This window comes from Miscanthus floridulus, chromosome 15 (genome assembly GCF_019320115.1).
Source record: "Miscanthus floridulus cultivar M001 chromosome 15, ASM1932011v1, whole genome shotgun sequence".
Lineage (NCBI taxonomy): Eukaryota > Viridiplantae > Streptophyta > Magnoliopsida > Poales > Poaceae > Miscanthus > Miscanthus floridulus.
Genome location: NC_089594.1, coordinates 87,109,327 through 87,130,975, shown reverse-complemented (window position 1 = coordinate 87,130,975; position 21,649 = coordinate 87,109,327). Strand labels below are relative to the sequence as shown.

The following is a 21,649-nucleotide window of genomic DNA, read 5'->3' as shown; positions in this document are numbered from 1 at the left end:
CTCTCTTCCATGATGGTTTAGGCATTTGTGAGTGCATTTATATCAAATCTTTGAAGGCGCTAGGGTAAATTGAGTAGGGGAACAAGATTCTACTAAACTTTAGCGGCCATGTCTTCATTTTAGTGGTCTATTTAATAGTTTTTAGGGAGGGATTGGTTTGCATCTAGTTCTAGAACTAGGGTTTGAGATTAGTTTTTTTATTGTCAACATTGATATTTTTTATTTAGTAAATGGGATTAAGTTTACATGAACAATAACGGATGAAATATTAATTGGTGCCAATTATTTTCTATAAAATCATCCATTTCAATTAACAAAAGTTAAAAAAAATACTTGTTTAGTGGTTAGTTTCTTAACTAGGTTTTAATCTCTTGCATGAAGAATATGTAGTACCTATATGTGTATTTTACGATAACAAGATAATGAAAAAATTGAACAATATTATCTATAATTTTAAGTAAGAATGACTTTCTATAATTATATTGTTAGATACTAATTATATTCGTCTGGGTTATTAATTATTCTTATATCTAACTTAATATTTTTATTTTTTTGATTTGTTGGTGTTCATAGGAAAAGATGGAGTACAGGAAGTCATGGATGTATGGTTCTTTAAAGTGGAAGCCGTGTTTCCGACAAAAAGTCGATATATTTCTGGAAGTCGTAGAGAAAGCGCATACAATAGCGACAAAGAACATAATCGGAATTCTTTGTCTATATATGGATTGCAAGAACCATTTCACATGGGATGATGTGGCTGTAATTAGATCACACTTGATTGTGCGAGGTTTTGTGAAGGACTATACAGTCTGGATCCATCATGGTGAAACACCTGTTAACATTGAGACACGAGAAGCAACTACAGAAGAGAGCCTTGATGCATTTATAGATGGGCTTGATGCAGAAGTTTTCAGTGCCCGTGAACAATTTAGTGTTGGTGATGGTGGTTGGGCTACTGAGGAAGAAGCTGGTGGGAATGATGGTTGAGGACGTTTGGAGGACGAAGCTAGTGGCAATAATGACAACGTAGGACATGAGGGGGATAAAGCTGATAGTGATTATTTGGAGGAAATGCTTTGGGCCATTGGATCATAGGTGATACTCAAGAGTGCAAAAAGTCTAGAAAATTTGAAAAGGGTAAAAAACAGCAAAGGATAGTTTGTATGGTGTTGAAAATGGTGCTACGTTTTATGCTTGAGCTCCTCATCCTGAAGGCTAAGTAAGGTTGGTCGGACTACAATTTCAATGATTTGTTGTGTTAGGGTCATAACCCTGGGGTGTCTCAAGGCATCGATTAGTCAACAGGTCATGCGGCCCGCAATACATCAGCTAGCGAAGGCCTGAACAACCGAGGCCCAGCTAAGTCAGGTGAACCAGGCTGGACGCTAAGGCTAGGGTTAGCCACGACCCCTCCTTCGCGCCATAGCCACACGGCGCCGGAAAGGCGCACGACTCCTCCCCTGTCATGACCCCTGGAAGGAATGGAGAAAGGTCAAGCCCAGCCAAGCGTGCCTACTCAGACAAGAACAAGCACGCCGCACTGGCCCCGTAAGGACCGAGGGGACGATAGTCACCTCGGTCCAGTCAGACACCATCCTATGCCACGCCGCACAGACAAGACAATACCGCCTAGGGCAGTGACGATAGGTGCGATGACCACCGGCCGGATACGGCCTGACAAGACGTGGGTACGACCCCACCCACTACGCGATGAGATCCACGATGAGGGCTTTGACATAGAGGCCATCCGGGCTGGTGGGAACCACGATCCCAGCGACAGGGGTCGTGGCCCCCCACTCCCCCCACTCCTCAAGACAACGAGGCGATCCACGACCCAAGGGCGGCCACCAACTTCTGAACGGCGCCCTAGTAAACCAGGAGATGATGACGAAGACCACGGTGGAGACCACGTTGCACAGGACGACTGGCGAACCACCATCGTGCCTACAGTGCCGCCACGGCTGGCACAGTAGCACCACACCACATCATGCCACGACGTGGCCACAAGACCGTGACGATAGCCACTCCTAGACATACTCCACATGACGACGTAGCTTGCAAGCCAAGTTAGCTAGGACCCCTCCCTTAGGCTCACGACCCTTTGGTCGGGAGAACCTCCTCCATTGTATGTGCCCTGGCCTCGAACTCTATATAAGGGCAGCCAGGGCACCTGTCTCAGAACATTCTAAGTCCCCTACTCATTCACTCACTCTCCATCATAGTAGGGCTCCTAAAACTTCCATTCGGGCTACCCGTCTCCTAGTTCTAGCCCTTCTTCCTCTTCCACCATTCTTGCACCCCATTGTAAAAACTTCAGAGCATTCAAGCGAGGAACACGCACTCAATCATCTCTGAGACACGTAGGGCTCCGGCCTGAACCAGTATAACTCCTCGTGTCTTTTGGACGCTATCATCATCTTCCTAGAGTAGCGCGACAATCGTATAAGTTTACTAGTCCGGTTTATGAAACACCGACATGTCGTGTCTCTTGTCATGGTTTCTCCCACAGCCAAACTTAGTTTTGGCCAACACATATGAAGCGAAGAAGCTTATAAGTATCTAATATAGGCTTCCAAGGGCTGAGACTATATGACAGCGAGCATTTTAGGCCTCGAAGAGCACATAGATGTATGTGACAAGGTGCTTAGAGGAGGCAAAACACTGATTCAGTGCCATGGTGGAGCTAGCATGAGCGTCAAAAGGGTAAAGTCGAAGGGTTTAAGGCCTGTTTGGTAGAGCTCCACCAGCTCCAGATTCACCAAAACCGTCTAGATTCAACTTTTGTAGCCAAACGCTTTTAGATCCAGCAGCTTCATCATGGATCTGCTCCACCAAAATGGTGGATCTGCCCCTAGATTCACCAAATTTGTGGAACACCCCAATGGGTGCTCTACCAAATCCAACTTTGGTGGAGTTGAAGAAAATTACTCACCATGCCACCAAATCCAACTTTGGTGGAGTTGAAGAAAATTACTCACTATGCCACTGATTACACAAAAAATAGTGTGTTCTATTCTTTCTCGCTCCACGCCATCACCATGCCACTTTTCTTTCTATTTTTGCATTTTGCCCCCTGGTACATGGGGCCCATGTGGAAGTGAGATAGAGATGAAGGTGGAGCTATACCAAACGCTTTGACGAAAGTCATATCCACAGTGGAGCTGCTCCATGGTGGATCTAGGAGAATCTAGGATTCAGATTTACTTTTTTCATTGCCTGTGCTCTACCAAACATGCCTTGAAGACTATAATTATACTCCTAGCATTGAATCCGGTAAGCATGATGAAGTGCCAGATCAGCGTAAGGAAATACTAGTCTCCAAAGGGGAAAAAAACATGAGTTGGGCCATGGGGCTACAACCCACTATGTACTGCTGCTTCTATAAGGTGGGCTTGATCTGTGTTCCTTCTGTGCTTGTGTCCTATGTTTTTCAACTTCTTTTTCTTATGGGGCATATTGACTAACATGTATGTTTTCCCTAGGTTTCTTATGTTTTTATAAACATGTAATATGATTTTGAAAAGTCTACTGTTACATACATCATCGGCGGTTACTTTTAAATCAATTTGTATTAAAAAGATACGTGGATATACGATCATATTTGTAACTTTTATGTACTATGTAAGCATGCATATATACTGTTGAAAATTTACAGTTTGATTATTCCAAATCCTAATGCCTTGTGCTGGGGCTTCTTCCATTAGTAGTAGATAGGAATCGGATGTAGCTAGATTGCTGCAGCAATCCATATAGTGAGCGCATCAGGTCGGAGTATCAAATTTATAAAAGACTTGATGATATATATGATTTCATATATATATCGAACTGCTGATTGTTTAATTTCTAGGTAAGACCGGCCTAATAATTTAGTCGGGTATGTATCACTGACATGTCATGTGTATCCATGCATCACCAAATTGAATGGTTCGTTCTATGAAGAAGAATTGCAAGCAAGCAGCTATTTGTTGCCGCCGTGCTGCTGGTGATGATGCTGGTCGTCGTGCCTGGCCTTCTGCTCCACCTCCGACAGCAGCTCCTGCTGGTCCGTATCGGATGATCTGTGGTCGAGCCAGGCGATGATGTCTTGGAAAACTGCGTGGATGTTGTCGGGCGACTCGCCGGAGGTGAGGGCGTGCCACATGCCCGGGTATAGCTTGAGCGTCTTGTCATGGCTCGCCGCCGATCGGTACAGCAGCTCGCTCACCGACGGGTCCGTCACCTTGTCTGCCCCTCCGTGTACGATCAGGAACGGCAACGACACCTACACGTACGCAACATATATAAATTCTTGAACGTGCCATTGGCACACTATTCATTAAGCAGAAGAAGAGTTTTATAAATTAAAGCTGGGACGGTAATTTATGATTACCGAGCCAAACACCAACAAAGCTCACACAGTTGTGATTATAGAAGCATGATGTTAGTATGATTATAAAAGCATTATGTCAGAGTTTTACAAAAGCATGATGCCCGGGTACGCAACATATATAAATTCATTCAACAAATAGTATATAGCCATAGGTTGTTACTACTATCAGCGTATCATCGTCTCTTACCAGCCATACATACACCCAGTTATTCCTAATGTTTGAGTGGAGACAATGTGCCGCAAGTTTTGACTAGGAGAAGATAGTGACAAGTCCCGATCTAACTTTTTGAGTGGAGACAGGACAAAAACACACACACTGACACACAACAAAGGGGGTGTATCAAGTCACTCCTAATTAAACGACTTCGGTATGAAAACCGCCAAACCAATAACAACTTAGGACTTCACATTCAAGTAATCCTAAGCCAACTCAGTCAAAGCATCGACCCAACTAAGGTCCTGTTTGATGAAGCTCTAGCTCCTCCATGCACTGCAGTTTTTATCTCTCCTCTCAAAATAAAGTATGAGCTAGTAAAGCCACTATTTTTTCCTTCTTCGAGGAGCCATGCCAAAAGGGGCCTAAAGTTGCTCAATGGCACAACTAAACCACTGTCTAGACACCGAAACACCATTGAACTAGGCAACAACTCTATTTGGACTGACTCACATAGCACCCAACTAGTGAAGACTACTGCTCGGTTCTTTGAGAAAGAACAACAAAAAAACCACTAGAGGTACACTAGAATCAAGAAAAAGCTACCAAATCAGGAAGCATAAGGAAGATAGCCTTGAGCCATGGTGTCGAGTTCGACCAAGGCCTCGACATATAAATAGAAGCTCTGGCCCTCGAAAAATATTAACTCCATCGAGTGCCCGACGAATCACACGTACATGTGGCTTCATGTCGATAATGCCTTCAAGTTCACGACGCATATAGCACTGTCATTGCCAACCCAAGGATTATTGGTCGAGTTCTCACCAAGACAAAACCGCCTGAGGCGAAGCGCCACTAAGGAGACACCTTCAATAAGGTCTACGATGCCCATACGCGCCACTGCCAAGGCTCGAGCCCAACCTCCATCGAATCGCTAGGGGAAGGCACCCCAACCAAGCACAACATATATAGCTTAAGCACTGTGGGCACCGGTGTCAGTGTAGCCACCACCATGCCCCTCGATGCTAGCACTGGCGTGGCACATGCTGCATGATGCAGCAGAGAAATATGGAGATGGGGGGGAGGAGTTGGGAGAGGGGAGAGGAGCAAAATAGCCTATCACTTCCCTTCTCGCTGCTCGACAGACATTTTGCCAGCATTTTTAGTGGCGATGGAGACATGAAGAGTGGTAAGCGGGGGATAGGGCAAAGGAGACGAGGGAGCTGCCCCATGTCGTCCGTCTTGGATAACATTGGGGGCGAGAGAGTCACTATTATCACATTGAGATAATCATATATCACTCATAGTAAAAATATCCAATATAACATGGGAGTATTTACTTTCTAATGTAAATGTAATTTTATATTTTTGTATAAAAATATAAAAAGTATTGATGAATGGAATCAAAATATAGCTGGTAATATTTGGACAAATGTTAATATATACCACCTTGGTCCATAAAGGAATGCAATTTTTTGCATTGACTCGGTACTATGTGAGAATTGCATATTTTTCGGATGAAGGTAGTATCATAGGGTTTCAATATGGCGACCAATATAATTCCAATATCTGATATCAATCCTAAGTTTGTTTAGGATTTCTTTTAGGCAATGTTTTATGATTTGGACATCTATTTTTTTCATAATAAGTAGTATATAACACTCTTCCTATTGCAAGCCATATTGGTAGTCAATATTGTCTGATGGGGTAGTATTGTACTAGTGTATTCGAGTGCAGTAATAATTTGTGGACTAATCTCCTTGACTGGTCAAAGAAGCAACTAATCGAATAGGCTGGTAGATCTCCATCCACGTCTATCGTGAATCACATTAATATTGTGGGAAGCAAGATGACGACGAAGGGTCACCCGGCTGGCCCCATGTGATCGATCGATTTGTACAGCTAGGGAAAAGAAAAGAAAAGGAAATTGAAGACAAGGAAAGATGAATCTGACCTGGTGTAGGAGGTTCTGCTCGAGGTCCAAGCTGACCTTGAGCAGCTCGTAGGCGGTCTTGAGCCTGGGCTTGTCCTTGTAGCAGTAAGGGTTGCCCCGGATCTCGTCCCTCTTCTCCTGCGTCTTGTAGGCGGCGTCGATCACGTCGTTGCTGGGCACGATCTTCCAGGTCGGGATGATGGAGGTCATGGCCCTGAGGATGTTCACCACCAGCGGGTGCGGCCGCATGTCGTCGGCGATCTTGCACATGGGCGCCACCAGCACGGCGCCGCTCCAGAACTCGGGCCGCCTCAGGTGGAGGAGGAGAGCCACGGCGCCGCCCATGGACTCCCCGAGCAGGAACCGCTTGCTGTCCTTATTTGACTGCGACTGCGACCGCACCACGGAGGTGAAGTAGTCGTCGCAGTCCCGGACCAGCAACTCGAAATCCGGCACGTAGCCCTGCAGCCCGTCGGAGCGGCCGTGGCCCTCGTAGTCCAGCCCGTACACGGCGTAGCCCGCACGCGCCAGGCGCTCGCCGGTGCCGCGCATCGTTACCCCGCACTCCACGGCGTAGCCATGGCAGAGGAAGACGAGCGCCTTTGGTGTCCTCCTCTTGCCTGGCAGCCATGTGCATGCGAAGAGGCTCATCCCCCGCGAGTTCCTCACGTACTCCTACCATATACCAAGTATCAAGCTGTAGACTATCTAGATCCGTGAATCATGGATGGATGGATGGGTGGGGTCAGACGGAGGTTACCGATTCAATACCTACCTCTTTGTACTCGTGGTCCAGGAGCACCTCGCCACCGTCATCTGCCCCGCCGCCGTTGCTGCTGCCGCTGCTCCTCATCACGGTCCGGTCCTGCCGCCCGCCGCTGTGCCGCCTGCCGGAGAAGAATTGAAGGACGATTCAACTCTTCAACTGCTTTCAGGGAAAGAGCAGGGCAGGGAAGACGAACCAGAGGAGAGTTGACTCTCTAGATGATTGATATGGAGTATATTGTCTAGATAATATATATATATAGATGAAGACGAATGCCAATGCATGCAAGCAGGGAAGGGGAGGAAGGGAGATATATATATATATATATGCCATCTCTCACTTGTAGGATAAATAAATATATACAGTCTGATATACCTATGCAGGATTATATTGTTCAAACTCAGCATGCGCACAAGATTTTTATTTATGTATGTAGCACCTAGAGAGCGAATGAATTAATTTGAATGAATGGACAATATATCTCAATTAATTCAAACAAGCGCAGCAGTCCAGCGATGAAGGAGACCTCCCAACCAACAGAAAGCCAAGCCAAAAAAGGACCGGGTCCAACACAAAATACACACAAAGTTCCATCTATATCCATCCATCTTGCTGATGCATTTTATTTAACGACCTTGATGGTGGCCTGTGACATTACGAGAATCCCACATATGTCAACACCGTCGACTGTTCCACCTGTCCGCAGATGGATGTCATCTTCTCATACACTTATTACACCCAACTAAGTAACTACAAGCAGGGAAGGGGAGGAAGGGATATATATATATATGTATATGTACTCCTACATGCCATCTCGTATTTGTAGGATAAATAAATATATACAGTTATGATATATGCAGGATTATATTGTTCAAACTCAGCATGGGCGCACAAGATTTTTATTTATGTATGTAGCACCTAGCGAGCGTATGATGAATGAATGAATGGACGATCTCCATTCAACAAGAGCAGCAGTCCAACTGATGAAGGAGACCTCTCAACCAACAGAAAGCCAAGCTAAAAAAAGGACTGGGTCCAACACGAAATACACACAAAGTTCCATCTATATCCATCCATCTTGCTGATGCATTTTATTTAACGACCTTGATGGTAGCCTGTGACATTACGAGAGTCTCACATATGTCAACACTGTCCACAGATGGATGTCATCTTCTCATACACTTATTACACCCAACTAAGTAACTACAAGTCAGCCCACATCAACAAATTAAATGTCAAATCTAGTAACTACATCTGGTTTACTATCGTCTGCCTTTACAAGATGGTATATTACAAATTATCTCTAACAAATAAAAATACGTATTACCATCTACTCAATGTTTTTTTTGGCTAACAACATTGTTCTTGTAACCCACTGTTGGATCCAAGCTGGGAAACTGATGGTACCCTCTCATTCAACCATTTGATGATGTCTGCAAACACAATATCAATGTTCTCCTTGGGTTCTCCTGAAGTCAAAGCATGGCACATCCCAGGGTATAACTTCAATGTCTTGTCCTTGCTTTCCGCTAATGTATATAGAGCTTCACTTACTGTGGGGTCAGTTACAGCATCATCACCACCATGGACTATGATGAATGGTAGAGTAACCTATTCGGAATGAAGACACGAACATAGAAACACAAACATGCATTATTGTTTCAATGACAGAATGCAACATACAACATCCAAAATCTAGTTTTATTAACTAATGGATCATATCTTATACAATGATGCAAAATCAGTTGTGGCCACACATGATTTAATTTTCACATTTCTTCCAAACTATTTAGAATATTTTTATTCATTTATAACTTTGCAATGGTTTTCCATGTACAAATAAAATATGTGCATGTGTAGTCCACATGAATCTTTACAATGTTTGTGAAAGCAAGTGTTGTTCTTTTTGCACATTTACATCATCAAGAACAAACTAATCTCTATGATTATGAAACTACATTTTCAGAAGAAGGCAAATTTTGCTCAAGGACACCATTCTTATATGGTATTTGTTGATACACGCCATCAACCCTTGAATTTGCCCATTATATGTTATTATGAAAAGCATGTATTTTTATCAGTGGACACTATGCATTAAAATAATCATTTATCCAAAATGTCTAGCGCTCAAATTTTGTTAGGTTGGATGCACACAAAACCTCAAATGCCATTTTTTTTGAATCACAAGAGTATTGTAAGAACGAACACAATGATAACTTTCCTCATACCTTATCAAGATTGCTTTCAATATCCAAGCTTGCCATGAAAATTTCATAACCAGTCTTTAGCCTAGGTTTTCCTTTGTAGCAATAATGATTATTTCTTACCTAATAATAAATAATGGTATTAACAAGTAGCACAAAAAATGTTTTCCATGAAACATATTAGCTTTTAAGATTGGGTCATCCTATCTTTTACCATACCTCTTCACGCCACTCCTCGCTTTTAATTGCCCTATCTATGATATCTTCATTAGGAATGATTCTCCATGTAGGAATCACATTGCTGAGCTTACTTAAAACTGAAATCACAATGGGGTGAGGCTTCATATCTTCTACTATCTACACGAATGTTAGCATCAATAATCAATATCATGATCAAACCTAACATACATTATAGTGTCCTATGACGAACAACTATAGACAACTTATCAAAGATGCCAATGCACCTAAAAAATTTTAAAAAAAAGACAAATTGTTGGAAAGTAACCTTGCACATCGGAGCAACCAAAATGGCCCCATCCCAAAAGGTAGGTTCCTTTCTGTGAAGCATAAGCACAATTGCTCCCCCCATGGATTCTCCAAGCAAGAATCTCTTTTGTTTCTTATACTCTTCTTTCTCTATACAAGGGGAATCAGGCTATTAGTTCATAAAATGTTACATCAAGTCTAATAATAGATTGATAGGAATTTCATATACATTTCTTTTTAAGTTTTTTTTCTTAAAGCATGTGGTCATTTAAGAGAAAATAAATGGCTTCTTATGAATGTGGTTAAAAAAGGGCGACATAACAGGATGCTTGTATTAATTTTGTAAAACATACCATAGACACTTGCAAAGTACTTAGAGCAATCAACCACAATGTCATCAAAACTACTAATATATCCTTGAAGTCCAGAAGACTTTCCATGGCCTTCATAGTCCATTCCATGCACTACGAATCCAGCCTGCGCCAACCTTGTACCAGTGCCTAAAAGTAATAATCCCAATATGTATAAGCTAATTATGAGACTTTTAAAATATTTATGCTACATATGTTAAACTATAATGTAATTATATTACCCTAATATGACCTTGAAAGTCTATGGGGGTTTCTAATTATCATTCGTGTTTCTACCATAGTTAGTATGTCTAAACTCATCACTATTCATTCACGATCAAGATGCAATTCATATTTTTACCACAGTTAGTCTAAACTCATCACTATCCATTCGCGATCAAGATGCAATGACATTGTTATAATTTTAAGTAAAAGTGCCCATGGAATTCACCAAATTATAATATTTACCTCTCATTGAAATACTGCATTCCATGGCATATCCTAAAAAAAGGTAGCAAAAAATAAAATACATATGTAACAGGCAACTTCACTTGGATTGGAAAATTAAAAAACAACATCACAATAGTAACCAAGTTACCATGGCATAGAAAGATCAGGGCTTTCGGTTCAGAGTTCAAAGGTCTCCATTGGCATGTGAAGAGATTAATTCCTCGTGCATTCAACACATATTCCTGGAACACAAAAATCCAAATGGATAATATTGAGAGGAAACATGGTATGAGCTTTAATGAATGGGTGACTCTTCATATCGGCTTGAAAAGTATAAAAAACTATCTACATAAATCAAAGTATAAATTATAAGAATAAACAAAATAAATTGACCTCATCATACTTGATATCGCCGTTATCCATTTGCTCTCAAATGGAAGCGACAACACCAAGGCATAAAACAATGTGTACACATGCAACTTATATATTTAGGAATGGTCAAACAGAAGTAGGTACCCCATTGTGTGGATAGTTTAATTTGAAGGTAAGTAGTTTTGTGTGGTGGTGTTTTTATGCATGGATGGGAACACAAATTGTGTGGCAGAGGCATAGTTACATTTATGCGGTCTAAGTTTAGCCAAAAAAGCTATCTTCTCCATAAGCTCATTTTGAAATTTTATGCTATGGATTAGCATGCTCAAATTACCGAATAACCATTTTTTTATCTTTATAGATAGAGTATGGTTTATTCTGCCAAACAAGAGATTAATGGTTCACATCAAGAATATTCTTTTTCATTTTGTAGTTGAATCAAATCTTTAAGAAATTTTAGAATGGTCTGAGACCAAGAAGTCATCAATGCCTCTCTAACATGCTAACTAAGTTTCCATGCATATACTCGGGGCACCCTTTATCTGTGAGGAAATTACTAAGCTTAAGTTGTTCTTCTTTTCATTCACAAAGTGGCTAATACATTAGCAGGTGCGAAGGTTGTGCTTTTGACAAAGGTAGTCACAACAATTATAGTTTGTGTTTTCCTAGCCTCTATCCCCCTATTTGAGAAAATTCCTCATTGGAGACTTACTTTGTCTTTCTTTGACCCTGGAAATTTCATTCTTTCTCATTTGACACTAGACTTATCTTTTGTTCCTTATTTGACACTTTTATCACTTCTATTTACTTCTTCCATTAAATGACCTTTAGGACCATGGTAGAAAGACAAAGATACCCTTGGTTCCTCATACTTCAACCATGCATTCCACTCCATCCGCACAAAAAAGCACCTGGCATTGAAATCGTAGCCTAGAATCAGCAAGCATTCATGACTAGGTAGGTGGGCCAGGATTGGTGATCATATGACGTTGTCTTTTGGGCACCGTGGGCACATTGCCTCGGTGGCACTGGTGCTGCTTCATCGCATTGGGGCCGAACATGTGGCCTGGGAGGCACCCCGTGCCGGTTGCACACACTCCGGTAATGCGATAGGGTACTATCGCCGGGCATGGTAGTAGGCATTGAAGGTCTTGCAATGCCGGAACACTGCCATGTGTAGGATCTAAGGAACTGGCTAGAGGGAGGTGAACAGACGGTGACCAATAAAAATTCACAGCACTAGGAAAAACTAATTAGTAACACAAAAGAACCTAATACACTACTTTCACTATGCTAGGTGAAGGTTTGAAACATAGGGTGACAAACCACAAATCAAGTCTAAGAATAATGTAACAACGCAAAGTAAAACCTGAATGAAAATTGAGATTAAGAGATCACCACAATGGAGACACAATACTTTTTCCCATGGTATCGATGACTTATCATTGCTGATCCATGTTGAGGTGGGTTCATTGTTCACTAATTATCTATCAAGTCTTCACTTGATCTCTATGCCGGATAGAACAAGCTTGTGTTTTGTGCTTGCTTGCTCACTAGTATGTGTAGGAGCTCCCTTGTGCTTGCTTGAATAGCTACAAGGTTTGTGTGACCTTGCTCTAGAATTGATTAGGTGAGCTCTCACTAGTTTGCCACCTTAGTTTTCCTTGTGTAGGATCTTTTATAAGGTGCTTGATCAAATAGATAGTTGGGTGTGGTCGTGGCTATAGACGATTAGTATAATTCCATATTTGTTTCGACTAGCCAACATGATTAGATTTATAAACGACTATTCACCCCCCTCTAGTCGGTCATCTTGACCTTACAATATGCATAACACCTCTCTTAAACCTCCATCCCCTCTTTGTGTAAATGGGTTAACCCTGAGGTTCTATTTTTTGGTGCAATGACGATTATAGGATGACATCATCCTCCTAAATTTTGATTCTAAGGTGGTTCTTGGGTCACATAGGCCAACAACACCACTACTAGAAAGCTACTAACAGGCAAGGGTGCTACATATTAGAACAAATATAGGAGGGAGGTATTGAATTATGTGTTGAAATTTACTTTACGTATTTTGAACAAAAATAGGAGGGAAGTATCAACTTATCTGTTGAAAATGTATTTATGTGAGGAAATATTATCAAATAATGACATAGACAAAAAGGTATTGCTCACACGTTTAAACATTAAACACTTCATAGATATTGTAGCAATTCTTCCCAGCATATGCCATCAATAAAGTATGTATTCTTATTGTAGATTGATAATGACACATATAACAAGTAATTTATAAAAGCATTACATGTGCGTTAATATGAACCAACTCATTTTTATTTTACATATGTTAGTTATCGTACTTGCATGATCCAATTTCATACTCTTACCTGTAATTTGACTACTTCCACCTCTTGTATTTTCCTCCAAAGAACCCATGATGGTGATGCTTCCACCGTAGAAGGCCATGTTTTCATCCAAACCCAATATGCTTCCCAAATTTTCCATGCTTGAACTTTTCCAAATTTTCCATGCTTAAATTTGCCAGAATGCCCTAAATGGTGACCATGAGGGTGATGCCCATGGGTTAAGTGATGTACACCATAGGCAGCGGCAGCGGCAGCAGCTGCTGCCGCTCCGCCAACAAGTGCCGCCCCCATGTTAGATCCATGACCTGAGAACATGCAACATCGTGGTATCAAGTTATAGACTCACGAAAGAAAACCCAATCTGACCTAACCAATCATCACGTCAGGTGGATGCAAACTGTTTTTTTCTATCTTTTTGCTCGGAACAAATTTTGAGTTGAAACCAAGACTATTTTTTAGACCGTGGGCCGACCAACTGGCCCAACTAGTAGAAAAGAAAATTTGAGAAATTAGCGCTGGCTAAATCTCCGAGCATATGATTCTCAAAAAAAAAAACCTCCGAGCATATCGTCACCCAGCTTCCCAACCTAACATCAGCCCACCACCACGTATAGCCGTAAAGAAAATCAGCCCATCACGAGTTGTATCGTCGTAGCCCAATAGTATAGAGAGGCCAGATGTGGACCACATCACCCAAGCTCCAGCGGCTCCGCTAACGATTTTTTTTTTTAATTTTAACATTTTTTAGAAACTAATTTTAAATCTAACACGGTCGGCTTTTTTTAAACTAATATTTTTGGCCGCGCCTATTGCCTGGCGTGGCCAAATGCCTGTGCCGCGCCATACATAGTGGCACGGCACAGGGCTGACGTGGCGGTAACCGGGTCCGCTGACCGCTGACGGGGCAGGGCCGGCCGCGCCACCGATGTTGGCACGGCTGGGCCAAATAAAACCCCACAGCAAGGCTACCCGCCCCACCGCCGCCAGCCGCCTCTGCCCCGCCGCCGCCAGCCGCCTCTGTCCCACCGCTGCCTATGCTGCATCCGCTTGTCCACGCCGCGCCCGGCCACTCTTGCCACGCAGCGCCCGCACCGGCCGCACGCGCCCGCCCATGCTGCGCCCGGCCAGTCCCACCGCGCAACGCCCACGCCAGCGCGTCAAGGCCGTCAGCTCCTAAGGTACCTCCCTCTCGATTTCATGTTATTTTGATTATTATTATTTTAGGATAATTAGTGATTGATGATAATTAGTGATTTATAATAGTTAGTAATTTATGATAGTTAGGGTTTTATAATTGTTATTGATTTATGATAGTTTGTCAAATTTATGATACTTACTGATTTAGGATAGTTAGGTTAGTGAATTTGTTTGTGATTTACGTAGGTAGTTTTTAGGTTCGAGGTTGTGTGTTCTAGTATAGTTAGGAATTTGGGTTTAGGGATTGATTAGGTATTTATTATTTAGTTTATAGTTATTTATTTAGTTAGGGATTTTGGGTATACCTACTAGTTTACAAATGCCGGTACTTACTAGTGCGTGATACGTCGATTTTGATGACTTCATAAAGTTTCGTCAAATGCTTATATTCCTAGTGAAGTTGTTTATGTTATAAGTGTGTGATATGTCTGTTAATGTTACTTTAAATATATACATGTGCTTTCATATTGTGTTCGTATTGCATAACAAGTAGTTCAAATTTTGCAAAGCTACATAGTGTTAATTTCAATTTTGTTAATTTGAATACTCTAACGTTTTTTTATCAATTTGTAACAGGATGGCCCCACACACGCAGCACCCGTTGTACCCCATTCTTGAGGTGGAGTACGACGATCAGCACCGAGCACATATCTTGAGTGACAACGATGCAGAGGTGGCCTTGCCTCCTTTGAGGCTCCGCACGCACACCAGGGCGCACCAGTGGGACGAGCGTTACGCGCCGTACATATGGCGTGCCGGCTTCCTCAAGCTTGTCCGTGTTGTCAACCACGGTCTTCCGCCCCTTAACCCAGCACTACTTACTGCAGCTGTAGACATGTGCGATTGTATTCTTTGTACGTAAACTTTCTTGTAACAAATTTAAAGCAAGTAACAGTAGTTCTATTCTTATATCAGGTGGAGGCCTGAGACCCACATGTTCCACCTACCTTATGACGAGATGACCTTGACCATGCAGGACGTGAAGGCTATTTTTGGCCTTCGGTTGGAGAGACTTCTAGTGACAGAGATAGTTGACAACGGCCACTGGAGGGAGTTGGTGGCTCAGTTTATTAGCTTTCTTCCACCGGATGACGAGGCTTCCAAGAAAAATAAGTGAGAAATTGAAGCTTATTTAATACTTGTATTGCTTTCCTGCAGCCATCGGGTCTCATTTTGTTTGGTAAATTTTAGGAAAACTTCCGATGTTTCATCGTCCTGGATCACGAAGCGCTTTGATTACTTGGACCCACAGGCTGAGGAGGCTCAAATTGATAGGTTCGCTCGAGTTTGGCTCTGGCACTTTCTTGATGCTTTCCTCTTCTCAGACGTCTTGGGCAACACCATCAGCTGGATCTTCCTTGACATACTACGCCAGCCGTGGGAGAACATAGCGGCGTACAGCTGGGGCAGCGCAGTCCTGGCATGGACGTATCGACAACTATACGTTGCCTGCCGTCGCACCTCAGTGTACGCGAACCTTGGGGGTTGCTCGTACCTACTCCAGGTTTGATGTTGGGAACGATGGCCCATTGGGAGGCCCCTTAATACTAGTTTACCGGTAAGTACTTTGGTTCATTATATTCTTCGATATGGTTACATACGATGAGTTTATTAATGGCTAATTCATTATTGTGTTCAATGCAACACTGGAATGGATAGGATACACTCCCTACAGCTCTGTTTATCTGGACAGAATCAGAGTTAGTTAGAGGGAATGTGAGGCACAAGTATAGGGAGTACACGAACGGTCTCGATGTCCTGACACAGTACCAGGTTACACTCTCTTTACTATCATACATGTGTCTTGTTCGATCTACACTATATCACAGCCTAACTCAATTAAGAAATGTTCAGGTGCATTGGTGTCCTTTGGATGCTCTGGAGTTCTAGTACTACCTCAGTCCTGTCACTAGGGATAAGTTATACGAGTATCGCTGCAACGTTTCTCTTATTTTCTTCCACGTGGTCAAGATTTACATGCCCGTCAGGGTCTGTAGACAGTTTGGAAGAATGACAGGCTGCCCACCACCGCTTTACTCCACCAACCAAGGATTGCACGAGTGAGTTATCGATTAATAACAGAGCTACAATTCAGAGGTATGTGTGGCACAACTAACATCATTTTGTTGCAGGTATGACCGCAGGAAAAGGTACAAGACCAAGGATTGGCGCGTGACACACAACACGCGCATCCACTTGTGGGAGACCAGGGAACAACAACCGGTCCATGTGGGTCCTCCACACGACCAGCACATCTTCGATGAGTACCTGCGCTAGGCTTCACAGGTCTATGAGGACACATATCAAGCCCCCGTACACTGAGGAAGCGATTGACGAGGACTCGGAGGAAGATGTGATCGAAGATGTGTACGACGTTGCTACTAGAGAGGACACACAGCTATAGAGAGCCCCGCTACAAAGATACGTGGTAAGATACTTGAATGGTATAATTTATTATCCATTTGGATAATAAGTATGTATACTAAAACTGTTCAACCATGTTTCTGTACCTAGGCGACACAATTGTCGAGGCTATCCAACGAAGCAGCGTACCGACTTCACGAGTCTAGAGGGCAGGGGCCAGGCGTTCTACAGGCTTTTGTGGAGGTAAACATAAACTAGTCCGTTCCGAAATTGTTTCTTTAGTGTATATGCATTTGGGAAATGCACTAACTTTAACGTCTATTTATGCAGAAGGTGAAGAAGAGCTGCAGGAAGCTAGCTCAAAAGTTGAGCTGCATGGACACTCTTTATGAGAAACCGCCACTCCTAGCGTGGTCGGGTGGCACGTCTTTAGCCTCTTTGAGGACACCAGCCGGCTCTTCTCAGACAGTGACAGGTGCCACTTCCGCGGTGCATACAACACCACATCATAGCGCTGGCAAGGACCCTGCAACCGAAAACAACGAGAACGACGATGACGACGACGACCAGTGGGAAGATTGGCCGTAGGACGAGATCGGCATGTCTCAACTAGGTGGTGCCCCGCTTGGTACCCAAGGAGCCTCACAGATACTAACAAAGCTAGTTTCTTTAAATACGTAGGCTACATGAACTAACGATCATAAAGAATTCTAAGTAATCAGTGCATATCACATACTTGCAGGGTACGAGTCGTACACACCGGCAACGCGACCACCCCGACGTCGGCTACACTCCCAATGTGTTGCCAACAAATCTGAAGAGACAAAGGCGTCCGAGAGATCTTTATACTCCTGGGTCTTAGTTTGTTAGGTCGAACTATTATTGGCGTCCGAAACTTGCAGGCTTAGGCCCCGTTCGCTGGTCTGAAACTTGGCTGAAAAACACTGTTTCGGCTGAATTGTTGTGAGAGAAAAATACTATTCGGCTAGTTTAGTGAACAGTAAACTGAGAGGGGAATCAGCCGGCTGGCTGGTCTGAACCAGACCAGCGAACGGCCCCTTAGTTGATTATGTTATATCGAACTTATGTCAAACCAATTAAAATGTTATGTAGCAACTTGTCAACTTATGTTATTTGTTTCATATCTGTTTCAATGCGTCGCGTCATCACTGCTTGCGAGATTAAGTAGCAACTAGTTTAGAAACTAGCAGTCCCAGGGTATCTCAACACCGGTGGCCGGCGTCTTGCACGAGGAGTCGAGGAAGCCGGGGTCCATAGTCGCGTCGCCTGCCGATCCTACAATATGGGGGGTAAAAATATCATTGGCTTATCAAATTCTCTATTCGGCCGTAAAAAAAATTTAACAAAATATAGAAACAAATTCATTATTGACTTTACGTTAAGCGATACTTAGAATAACTCCCACTATCGACGCGACACGTTCCGGGATGGACGGCAGGCGCGGTGGCCAGGCTTGCTTGCTGCTCGGCGGGCGCGGCGGCCAGGCTTGCTTGCTGCTCGGGCAGGCATGACTGGCAGCTGGGGTTTTATTTGGTGCAGTCGCGCCATGCTCCGTGACGCGGCACTGCCGCGCCAAGATCGGTGGCGCGGCAAGCCCTACCCCGTCAGCGGACCCGGTTACCGCCACGTCAGTCCTGTGTCACGCCACATGCGGCACAGTCATTTGGCCGCGTCAAGGCAATAGGTATGGCCAAAAGTGTTAGGTTTAAAAAAACCTGGCCGTGTTAAATTTAAGATTAGTTTCAAAAAGTATTAAAATTTTAAAAAAAAATCGCGCTAACCGGCGGGCGGCGGCGTCCTCTCCCGTCTTCTTCCCCAGGCGGCCAGGCCCCGTCTCCCTCCCCTGAACCCACGCCACAATGGGATGTTGTGCCGTGTCGCGGAGACGCTACGCAGCCACGCAGGGGAGGCGGACTGGCGGAGGCAGCAGCAATCGGGCCGATGTATGATTGATGACTAGTACAAGCAAAATGAGTAGAGTAAGCTCTGTGGAAGAGAAGGGAAGACATGGCAGTGACAGCGGAAGCGGTGGCGGAGATGGGACTGGAGCGGCGGGCAGTACGCGCGGGTGGGGCTCCTCGGCAACCCCAGCGACGTGTACGGCGGCAGGGCGCTATCCTTCACCATCGCCGACTTCTCGGCCTCCGCCCTTCGCCCGAGCTGCTCATCCAGCCGCACCCGCACCACAATCTCGTCGCCTTCCCCTCCCTCCCTCAACTCGTAAGCACCCTGTCCCTCTTCTCTTTAATTTCTTTGTGTCGATCCATCTATCAGCCTAGCTATCCGATTCCCAATCCATTCAATCAATCGACATCGTTTATATTATTTAAATAAAATCGAAAAGAACAAGATAACTGAGGAAGCAAGAAGAGTATATAGTAGTAACAAAACGCAGCGGCAGTGCTTAGTGTTTGCATTACCTCCGAGGCTAGATCCATCCCGATGGTGAAACCCAGCTACTGTCTGTCTTTAGTTTTTTTGAACGTAAACTGTCTGTCTTTAGTTCCTCTCGCTTAACAAAGGAAGGAGGGGCCGGTGCTTTTTATTGGCAAGCTGCTCCTGCTACATGTTCTCCCCAGTCGTCTAATGCACTAACTCGAGAATAAGCCTTCCTCTCCTATTCTAAGATAAGAATCTTTTCTTCTTTCAGAATTACTTTATATTACTGAACGAACGGATGGAGTTAATAAATCCCTTGCACCGTGGGATTTGTTTTGATTTGATTCGATTCCACTCCATTGCAGAAAACATAGTTAACGAATATATTCTCATGTTTCTCTTGTCTTATTCAGTCCTCTTTTCACCAAATCAAACAAGATGGCCATGTCATCCTGCCTGAAACATGCTACGTTCTTCTGTTCGCTCCCACTGATGACCATCATGCATCATTGCAATGAATCAATTCTCTTGAGCAAACCCAATCATACAATGTCTTTGTGCATCTCACTTTTGTGCACATTTTCAGTCTGCGGAATCCATATGAGCCAAGAAGGAACAAGTTGCACACCGATATATCAAATTTTCTATATGAATTATGAATTCCGGACACCCACACCTTGTATGCCAAAGAAGAAAAGAATCAGAGCTTACAATACAGTAAATAGGGTCTTTCTTAAAATTTCGGCGCAAGGCAAATTCTTCTTGAACTGTTTTCAATACAAATGGAATGAACATCTAGTCCAAATACAAGGACAAAACACTTGAATCAGTCTGCGGAAACAAAAATCTTGCTGAAACATCGAGGCATTTCACTATTTTTTAGAGGAACTACAGAAGGCGATTGCCGGCCTGAACATTATATTGAAATATGCCAAGTTCAAGGCATTTAACTATCGCTAACATTATTTAAGCAAATAGCTTATGTTGCTATTATTTTTTTTCCTTTTTGTTTAGGTGAGTCGTTTGCAAAGTGAAGGATATTATGGTGGCGTCTGGCTGCTGATGGCTATCTGTAAAGTTTCTACAATCACTGTATTCAAAATAATATCAGTTTAAAAGCTCAAAATTTCACCTTGTCATATGATACTAATATTCCTCGGCAGGTAACAAGTCGGGATCCACTTCATTTGTTTCTCTCCATTACTCGCATTACATATTGGCAGCTGCAGATTAATCCTTGCTAAAAGCATTTTCTTGATATGCTGATGAGTTGGAGATTAAATGCATATTGTCTTGATTCTTTTGTTCTGTAGGCTGGGCTGTTGGGTTCGAGCGCGATTGTTTGTGCTGCTCTAAGCTGCCTTCTTGACTTCTACTGATGTCAGGCATCTAATAAAAGTTGAAATGAGACCTAATCTAATTCTCAATGCTGAGAAAGAGGTTGGAATTGTTGCTGGACACCAGGACCGAGTGGCACAGGTTTATGGGGGACTGGTTTATATGGTACGTGATATAAGCATTCATTATTGACAGTATAGGTCTTGCAAACATACTTCTAGCTAGTGTGAACTAATACAAGCATGTATTAGTTGTTGCATAAGTACTGCTAGCTAGTTTGAACTCTGTTTGTTAATGTTTCAGTTTGTGTATTACTCAGGATTTTAGCCAGGAGCATATGGACAAGCTGGGTCATGGTATATACATGCCACTGGATGTTAATCTGCTTCCTCCTCTATACCTCATCTAGGTTCTCTGGCGACCTTTTACAATGGTTGGAATCGCTTCCTATCGTCTCCCATCGCCTCCGCAAAATAGCCAATTTTTGTTAATTTAATTCGTCGAAGGGCAGTATGGTCATTGCGCAGGGTCCTCTCACTCCCGCCGTCCCCCACGCCGAACTGGGGTAGTGCGATCTCCCAATCGCAAGCACCTGCCTTGTCTCCCCTCGCTCTAGCCGCCGCCGCCGCCCTCGCATGTCGTCTCGCCGTCGGCCCTGCCCTCTTCCTTGCTCATCGCAGCGGCCGTCCTGCTCTCGCCCTCACTCATCGAGGCGGCCGCTATGCCCTCGGCCCCAAGTCGACGGCGGCACCAAGGCAGCGGTGCGGCACCCAGCCAACGACGCACACCCAGGCAGCTGCGCCGCACCCAGCCAACAGCGCGCCCCCAGGCAGCGGTGCGGTTCCCAGGCAACGGCGCGCCCCCAGGCAGCGGCGGATCCGGCTGCTCTCCTCGTCTCCA

General features: G+C 43.7%; 2 protein-coding genes across 7 annotated transcripts; both read right to left on the bottom strand.

Annotated features, from left to right (window-relative positions):
* Positions 1 to 3,800: 3,800 nt before the first annotated feature.
* LOC136506733 (caffeoylshikimate esterase-like) lies at positions 3,801 to 7,644 on the bottom strand. 2 transcript variants are annotated; one of them, XM_066501623.1, is made up of 4 exons: positions 7,598 to 7,644; positions 7,232 to 7,343; positions 6,478 to 7,131; positions 3,801 to 4,261 (listed from the first exon to the last, which is right to left on the bottom strand). In XM_066501623.1, exons 1-4 carry the CDS (start codon positions 7,627 to 7,629, stop codon positions 3,959 to 3,961), a joined length of 1,101 nt encoding a protein of 366 aa, XP_066357720.1. In that variant the 5' UTR covers positions 7,630 to 7,644; the 3' UTR covers positions 3,801 to 3,958. The 2 variants fall into 2 exon arrangements, with proteins under 2 accessions (XP_066357720.1, XP_066357721.1); XM_066501624.1 differs by lacking the exon at positions 7,598 to 7,644 and adding an exon at positions 7,419 to 7,437.
* A 650-nt stretch (positions 7,645 to 8,294) lies between these two features.
* On the bottom strand, positions 8,295 to 19,602 carry LOC136508430 (caffeoylshikimate esterase-like). Of its 5 annotated transcripts, none has more exons than XM_066503099.1 (9): positions 19,453 to 19,602; positions 13,472 to 13,755; positions 10,861 to 10,954; positions 10,731 to 10,763; positions 10,266 to 10,412; positions 9,932 to 10,062; positions 9,646 to 9,783; positions 9,451 to 9,549; positions 8,295 to 8,833 (listed from the first exon to the last, which is right to left on the bottom strand). In XM_066503099.1, exons 2-9 carry the CDS (start codon positions 13,739 to 13,741, stop codon positions 8,573 to 8,575), a joined length of 1,173 nt encoding a protein of 390 aa, XP_066359196.1. In that variant the 5' UTR covers positions 13,742 to 13,755; positions 19,453 to 19,602; the 3' UTR covers positions 8,295 to 8,572. The 5 variants fall into 5 exon arrangements, with proteins under 5 accessions (XP_066359196.1, XP_066359195.1, XP_066359197.1 ...); XM_066503098.1 differs by lacking the exon at positions 19,453 to 19,602 and adding an exon at positions 18,221 to 18,291; XM_066503100.1 differs by lacking the exon at positions 19,453 to 19,602 and adding an exon at positions 17,748 to 18,166.
* Positions 19,603 to 21,649: the final 2,047 nt, after the last annotated feature.

What these genes read in the sequence shown, in the direction of transcription:
- LOC136506733 (XM_066501623.1), bottom strand. Translation starts at nt 7,629, where the DNA reads ATGCTGAGTTTGAACAATATAATCCTGCATAG. An exon ending in AACAATATAATCCTGCATAG is followed by an intron (nt 7,344 to 7,597) that starts GTATATCAGACT and finishes CTTCTCCGGCAG; the next exon opens with GCGGCACAGCGGCGGGCGGC. An exon ending in AGCAGAACCTCCTACACCAG is followed by an intron (nt 4,262 to 6,477) that starts GTCAGATTCATC and finishes GCGTACGTGTAG; the next exon opens with GTGTCGTTGCCGTTCCTGAT.
- LOC136508430 (XM_066503098.1), bottom strand. Translation starts at nt 18,287, where the DNA reads ATGGACCCCGGCTTCCTCGACTCCTCGTGCAAGACGCCGGCCACCGGT. An exon ending in TGGAAGTAGTCAAATTACAG is followed by an intron (nt 10,955 to 13,471) that starts GTAAGAGTATGA and finishes TTTGTGTTCCAG; the next exon opens with GAATATGTGTTGAATGCACG. An exon ending in GTACTTTGCAAGTGTCTATG is followed by an intron (nt 10,063 to 10,265) that starts GTATGTTTTACA and finishes CCCCTTGTATAG; the next exon opens with AGAAAGAAGAGTATAAGAAA.